At 43.7% G+C, this 7,554-nt stretch overlaps 1 protein-coding gene across 4 annotated transcripts; it reads left to right on the top strand.

Annotated features, from left to right (window-relative positions):
* The first annotated feature begins 350 nt into the window (after positions 1–350).
* LOC147429029 (transcription factor BOA-like) lies at positions 351–4,810 on the top strand. Of its 4 annotated transcripts, none has more exons than XM_086495152.1 (3): positions 351–716; positions 1,080–2,441; positions 2,720–4,810. In XM_086495152.1, the coding sequence occupies exon 2, from the start codon at positions 1,267–1,269 to the stop codon at positions 2,377–2,379; it is 1,113 nt and encodes a 370-aa protein (XP_086351278.1). In that variant the 5' UTR covers positions 351–716; positions 1,080–1,266; the 3' UTR covers positions 2,380–2,441; positions 2,720–4,810. The 4 variants fall into 4 exon arrangements, with proteins under 4 accessions (XP_086351278.1, XP_086351281.1, XP_086351279.1 ...); XM_086495151.1 differs by lacking the exon at positions 351–716 and adding an exon at positions 986–1,000; XM_086495155.1 differs by lacking the exon at positions 351–716 and having other exon boundaries at positions 923–2,441; positions 4,351–4,810.
* The last annotated feature ends 2,744 nt before the right edge of the window (positions 4,811–7,554 follow it).

The following is a 7,554-nucleotide window of genomic DNA, read 5'->3' as shown; positions in this document are numbered from 1 at the left end:
ATTCGATTGTAGAGCTGTCGACAACGCCTCGATTCCCCCGCTGCCTACCCGAATTTACCCGCTCCCACAATTTGATGGCCCTGGCAAGCCCACCGTCGATCCCCTCCATTTTAATGGCGTGCCAAATAGAGAGGAGAGAGTGCAATCTGGCTTCTATTATGCTTGTAAGTGCTGTCGAATCTTCCTGAGCTGATTTTCTTGGGCTTGCCAAGAAATCGGCAACTCTACAACCAATAGCAAGGGCTTGATAGAGGTACTAATAGCACTATTGTAAGTGGGCGCCTGTGTGTGTGTGTGTGTGTGTGTGTGTGTGTGAGAGAGAGAGAGAGAGAGAGAGAGAGAGAGAGAGAGAGAGAGAGAAGGTTATTATCATCATCCCCTTAATCAAGCATGCCAAAAGAATAGGATTTCAATCCCCGGCCAATTGGCCCTTCAGATCACATCAAAACTCTCCTCTCTGAGCTCAGATCTAGCATCTCTGTTTTGAAGGCCTTCTTCACACTCATGCAAGCATCGTCGACGTCAGTTCCCTGTGCTTCGGTCACTACTGAAATAGCCATGGCTGCGAAGCTACAAACACTCTCTCATCGGCACATGCAACTATCCTCTAATCCAATTAGAGCATGAATTTGGCATGGAGAAAGATAGCTCTCATAATGAGTCCATAATTCAAGGGCCTCACCGACATGCACAAGAAGACTTAGAAATTTTCTCATGTAGGAAAATGGAGTGTTTTTCACTGTTTTTTCTACAATGCATAACATCATGAGCTTCTGTTCGAGAGGCACCGCATACGTAGCTAGGTACGATTGGGGATAGGGGACCACCGGCGCCCCCATTGGGCAGGCGGTCCCCTGTCCCCAATCGTACCTAGCTACGCATATGGTGCTCCCTCACAGAAGCTCATTATGTTGGGTAAGTCACAATGTGGGAATTATTGTGAGAATTTGTCCAAAACTTCTTGTGATGGCTGGTCATGCATGTTTGCAAACATTGACAGGTCACAGCTTTCTTTTGACTAAACAGTGAAAGCACAAAACATGGTTTCCTTTAGTATTCATCTCATTCTGTCTTTGCAGCGTCCAGGTCGAGCTCACATGAACACACAGCGAGGCCACAACTGACAAGGTATGCCATTTGAGCACTTTTCAGATTCTATGCGAGAGGGAGAGAGCGTGTGCGAGCGCGCCTGTGGGCCGTGGACTTGAGCGTGCACGCCACAGAGAGAGAGAGAGAGAGAGAGGGAGGGGAGGGGCTTTGTGGGCGATGGAGGAAGAGGGCGGAGGGGCCAGCAGGAGCGGAAGTGCGAATGGAAATGATGACAGGGTAAGTGAATGGGAAGATGGGTTGCCCTCTGTCGGAGACCTCACTCCTCTCTCCCAATGCCTCATCTCGCCGCAGCTCGCCTCTGCATTCAGCATCACATCTGATATCCCCCCATGCCGCTCTGCTGCGGATGTCAGCCGAGCTTCACATTCCATGTTCTCCATACTCAAGAACACCCCTTCCCTCTCCTCAATCAATCCCCCTCACCCCTCCCCCAATGCCCCGGACACCCAACCGCATCAACATCCGCATGTAAATACGCAGGCACATACACACACATCCCCTGAGCTCACTTCAACTCCCAGAAGCTTCCTCCCACACAGCGTTGGCGACGAGAATGAGGCTCGCCCCCCTGTCCCTGATGATGAGATCGATGCCCCTGCCGTGGGCTCTGACAGCAGTGAAGGTCCCAGTAGGCATGATGTAGATGCAGATGTGGAGCCCGAAGAGGTTGAATCAGCCCCAGCCGCTCTTGAGAATTCTATTGATGATCCCTCTGCACGCACTTTGAAACGGGCTCGCCTTGTTTGGACTCCGGAACTTCATAAGCGGTTTATTGAAGCTGTTGCACACCTTGGGATTAAGAACGCAGTGCCCAAAACCATTATGCAGCTCATGAATGTGGAGGGATTGACACGAGAAAATGTTGCCAGCCATCTTCAGAAATACAGGCTGTATCTGAAAAGGATGCAGGGACTATCAACAGAAGGCCCAACTTCATCCGATCATCTCTTTGCGTCTACCCCTGTACCTCCAAGCTTCACAGCTTCCACAAGGTTTTATGCAGGTGTTCCTGCCCATCCTGATGAAATGATGCATGTACCCTACTCCAATCCACATGTACCAATGCCTATGGGACGGGGCCATGCAGATGCGACAAATGTGACGGGATCCTTTGCCCCAGTGGACCCTTTTGCTTGTAATACGTATGGCAAACCTCCTCCTCCTTACAGATTTGCACAGGGTTATCCAAAGGAGAATCTTGGGACTAGAGAGAATAAGTCTGCTTCTTCATCACATCATATATTGAGGCTGTTTCCTACTGGGAAGTAATGAACTGCAGGATCTACAGTGACCGTCAAACATTCAGACATATAAGGACATAAAGAGATACTGTGAGTAAAGATTTCCTCCTTGTGAGATTTGTAGCATGCTGTGGTAGAACCTTATTAGTAAAGGCTGAAAAGTTTCATTAGTGTATTCATGAATATGCGTGCAAAACATCTTTGCAGTGAAGTACGCAGACCTGCACTCAGTTTGTGCCTCCAGCACATGTCTGTTTTGTGTTCCCATTGTCTTCAAATCAGCATATAGTGTACCTCTTTCCAAGAAATTTCTTGAAACAGAATGACAATCTTTTCTCACTTGACCTATTGCAGTTCTTGTGTTTCAGTGGGCTTAAAGTTTTCTATGCAAACAAAGCTGTGAGATGGTGCTGTTGCTCCTTTTGAACTGGTGAAGGGTGGTCAATGAAATGTGACGATCCAAGGGACCCATCAAAGATGGAACCTCCCTTGATCAGAACAGGGGCTGGTTGTCTGTTGCTTCTTTGAACTGGTGAAGGGTGGTCAATGAAATTTGATGATCCAAGGGGCGGATGAAAGATGGGACCTCCCTTGATCAAATCAGGGGCTGGTTGCATACGTAGAGGGTCATCTAGTAGACACTCTTTTGGGAATTGCTATTAGCAGCATGCTGATCAGATCCTCACAAGAAAAATGAGTCAATAGGATCTTGCTGTTCTGCCAAAATGTTGCAAATAACTTACGGTGGATTGGCTGGATAGTATAGGCAGCAAGAAGACTACACCCAGTGTTGCAGTCCTTTAGTTGAGGTGATGGTCAGTAGGATAGCTCGTTGGGAGGTTCCTTCTCACTAATGATGACCGAGACCACGTTGATCCTGTCCTGCACCATCAGATCTTTCTGTAAAAGTGAAGCACCTGGTGTAACAACGCATGTGCTATGCATTATCGGTATTGTAAACAAAATGCTGAGCACTCATCTCCCAGATCCTTCTCAATGGTGCAAGACAGACAACCTAGGATTCTCTCTCACAGGGTGTGGTTGTTTCAGAGCTTACCACGTCTTGGATTGGGCATTATAGGGTTCTCATTGAAGTCATAATAAGCAGCGCTCCTTTAGTCTTGTGGTTAATGGTTTTCGAATTTTAGCTTGCCAAGCAAGGCCTAGAGTTTCAGTATCAAGTGCTTAAGGCAGATTAGTATTTTTTATTAGCGCTGCAATAAATAAAGTCGTGGTTTTGTGTCTGTTGTTGAGGTCTTCTATTGTGTGTGTGTGGAGGGGAGCCCCCCCCCCCCCCCCCCCCGGTGGGCTGATTGTTGAGTCTTTGGCTCATTGAAGCCGACGTATCCCACGTTCAATGACTCGGTGAAGGAAGAGAATGAGGTTTCCTGTGCAGATGAGGTAAGAGGGCCTGTATAGTTGCACTCCCATTACTAGTGCCATGATACACCTTTAATAGTTCCTCTTGTGCAACAGTACTGTTTTTTGCTTGAATGCTTGCTCAAGCTTCTCAATCCATGATAAGCACATGCAGGTCTTTTCTTCCTGAGGCGCAATGTCTGGCAAAATAAGCAGAAACCTTTTGAGGTGAAACGTGCTCAAATCCCAATTTTATTGATAGCATTAGCCCCATCACCCTAATGAGCAGAGCACTGCTTTATATAGTGTTACTCTGTGAAGCCATTGACGACGAGCTAATGCACTGTATTCAACTCGTGGTTTGAAGAGGTTTGTTGACACAACATAGCGTTCAATTTAGCCGGAGAAGCTTGTGACGTGATACAGTATTTTGTCTATTATTGTTGTGAGTGGATGCAGTGATACTATGGTGGCTTAGGTTATCAGGGTTATCTTGTTCCCACTTTTGTATGAAGATTGGAAGGATAGCTTTTTCCATATTCAATTGTTCTCATTTCCTTTTTTGGGGGCTGAATGTAGAGAAAATCTTCAGGCACTCTACATGTGATTATTACGGTTCTACTGATTATCATGCGTGCAGAATGCTGCGGCTACGTTTGCAGATTGGACAGAGATTTTGAAACCTGCAGTCCAATCAGTCAGCCTGGTTGTTGATAGTGCTATTGTACTGTTCTGGGCCCTTGCTGTGCGCGGAATGCCTTCAGACCAGGGGCTGTTCCGAAAATGCCGTTCCAGCCCTGTGCCGTTTCAATTTGCATTTCAACAGGGAATGCATTCTGGCCCCATTCCGGACAATGATGAGGCTGTGCCCAGGTAACCCAGTGTACTGGTGTAAAATTGGAATCTCTGGCACAATGAGGCTGTTATCTTAGAAACTGAACAGTATACTGTCAAGTCATGTTCGTAAATTGTTGAATTGGAATTTTGAGCCTGCATGGTGATGGTAGAGTGTTCATGGCAAATAAGCTCAGAAAATCTGGATTATTTTACGGTTGCTGGATGGCTGTAGCATTTTCTGTATGGAATGTAGCTTCGTAGGTTGTCTGGAGCACTTTTAAGGTATTGGCACATTAGTCTTCTCTCTTGTTATAAAGTCTACTGATGGATAGTCATCTCATTTGATTATACCGGTCTCGTCTAATCTGTCTCAACATGCAATAACTCGCTTGAAAATGGAATTACTACCAATCTGCACTGTTTCTGATCTGCTTTGATCACCATCTGATATCCTACTGGCTCATCCAAGTTTTATTAAATGGGTCGAATGGAAGCCATTGATTGCTCAAGCGAGAGTCAATGCTTAACTGTATAAGTATGACTTGTGCAAAGCGACTAGGGCATAATATTTACCTAGGTAACGCACTGCATCAGGTCTCGTCAAAGTGCGGAAGAACTTATGTTGTCGAGAAGTTTTTTCCACGAGATTTGATGTGCGCTCTTTTGGTAAGAGACACCAATGCTCCGCTACAAGTTATGGTAACGATGGCACTTGAGGTTACACGTTCTTCATGGCTGCATCATGTCTATGTCTAGGCAAGTTGTTTGGATACGATTAGAATGGCTTTGTCTGAAAACTTGAAAAGAGAAGACCTTGTGGGACAATTCTTGCTTCTAACACCTTCAAGGTTTGACATGTATGTGGGACGTGCATGTCTTGTATCTGTGTGGTCGCTCACGGTGATATTGTTAAAATAAATTTGTGGGTAGCAAGAATGCTTGAGGTTTAGAGGTGAGCCCGATGAGAGGAGGGTGAATGCTTTGGCTAGCCTATTCTCCTTATCAGTTGTGTCCTTGTATGGTTGGATAATGAAGTAAGAGCTACCGATGTCAAGGCTCACAGTGATAGTGAAGTCTACTCTGATATATAAAAACAGGGCTAAGCAACGTGCAGTTGAACAAGCCTTTATTGTTGCTCAAAGAAAAGGTGGTAACAATGTAGCTACTTCTCATGGCTCTTCAACGAGTGGCAAATCACATGTTTGCAATGCTTCTGTTGGCAACGTCTTGTCTGGGAATTCTTGTAAAAAGGGCAAAAAGAAGATGCAGCACCATTATTGTAAAGCTAATGATGACTTCATCAAACAAGTGTCCTAAGTTGAAGGTGAAAGAGGCTAAGAAGAAAGAGGATGGAACCACTACAAATGCATCTAATGTTGAGTTTTTTGTGAAAAGAGATTGTGATGTTGATGTTGATGTAGAATGGGTTTTTAGTGCAGAGTGCGCTTATGATCGTCTGTCCATGATGTATGTATGTCAGTTGTTGTAAATGCTCATGTGGTACTTTAATAGTGGTGCTACAAACCACATTACATCTCATCGTGACTTGTTTACCTCTCTCGAGAATGTCCCTCACGGGAATACAGTCACTTGTGTAAACAATGCTTCTTATCTGGTTAAGGGAGTTGGAAAGATAGTACTACTGCTACAAATGACACTTCTTTCACACTTTGTTGACGTATTGTATGTATCTACGATTAAGAAGAATCTTTTGTCTGTATTTGTACTTGTTAGACTTTGTCTTATAGTCAAACTTGTGGATGATAGATCTACAATACATAATCTTAGTTTCGATGATGAAATTGTTGTATCTGATATTTTTTGTTGTGGACTATATAAGCTCACTTTGTATAACAAGTGGGGGTAGAATTTTGCAAATGCAGTTGTGGATTCAAAGTCTATTTTAGATGCAAAACTTTGGCATGTACGTTTTGGGAATCTGAATTTTGCTAGTTTGCTACGTTAGGAGAAATCTGATATGGTTGCTTCTTTGTTGCATTCTGAAGCACTGTAATATCCCTACAATATAAGTATAAAGATATAAGAAAACTGAAAAAAAAAAGTTGCAAAATGAGGTAGTAGAGTATATGTCTCATAAATTTAATGCATTTCTGGCTAGTTGTGGGATAAAACACCAATGTACAGTGCTTTAGACGTTTCAACAAAATGGTGTTGTTGACAGGAAAAATAGGTCACTTACGAAAATGGCACGATGTATGGTCAAAAGTCAAGCTTTGTCGCAATCATTTTGGCTTGAGGCCATGATGTGTGTCACTTATGTAACAAGTGTCCTACGAAAGCTTTGTAGTCTATGACTCCATGTGAAGCATGGCATGATATAAGGCCTTTTATTGAGCACATGCGTGTTTTTGGTTGTTTGGCTTATGCTTTGGTACCACAAATGCAGCGCAAAAAATTGGATGATAAAGCTGTCGAATGTTTTTTTGTTGGTTATAGTGTTGAAAGCAAAGGTTACAGGTTGTACCATTTGCAAACAAAGCGTATCTTGGTTTCACATGATGTGTTTGTGGAAGATTTTGTTCGGCCCTTGTTATCATGTACTAAAGATAGTAATGTAAGCTCACATGACATTTATGACAGTTTGTTGTCTTTTCACTGGTGGAAGTACTAATGTAAATTCAAATGAGGCAAATGTACAGCCTATGGAGGTTTCTGAAAATGTTACAGATCAGCGTATTACTAATGCAGATGTACATAATGTACTTGAGAAAAGAGTTGAGAATGAGCAGGTTAGAGGTATGTCAAAATGTACTTTGTGTGACAGTAAATTGGATGCACTTTTGTCTAGTCATACTCGTTGAGGTTCTCGCCATGCAGCTTATGCATCAGGTTGTTATGCTTTGGTTGTGTCTAGCTTATGTGATGTTGAGGAACCTGTCTTTTGATGAAGCACAAAATTCAAAAAATTGGATGGTTGTTATACAATCTGAATATGATGTCCTTATAGAAAATGACACGTAGACTTTATATGATTTTCCTCCTAGCA

The sequence above is a fragment of the Adiantum capillus-veneris genome, chromosome 22 (genome assembly GCF_014529385.1).
Source record: "Adiantum capillus-veneris isolate H3 chromosome 22, ASM1452938v2, whole genome shotgun sequence".
In the NCBI taxonomy this organism is placed as follows: domain Eukaryota; kingdom Viridiplantae; phylum Streptophyta; class Polypodiopsida; order Polypodiales; family Pteridaceae; genus Adiantum; species Adiantum capillus-veneris.
The sequence above is the reverse complement of the archived record's forward strand: the minus strand, read 5'-3'. Positions and strand labels throughout refer to the sequence as shown.

What these genes read in the sequence shown, in the direction of transcription:
- LOC147429029 (XM_086495152.1), top strand. Translation starts at nt 1,267, where the DNA reads ATGGAGGAAGAGGGCGGAGGGGCCAGCAGGAGCGGAAGTGCGAATGGA.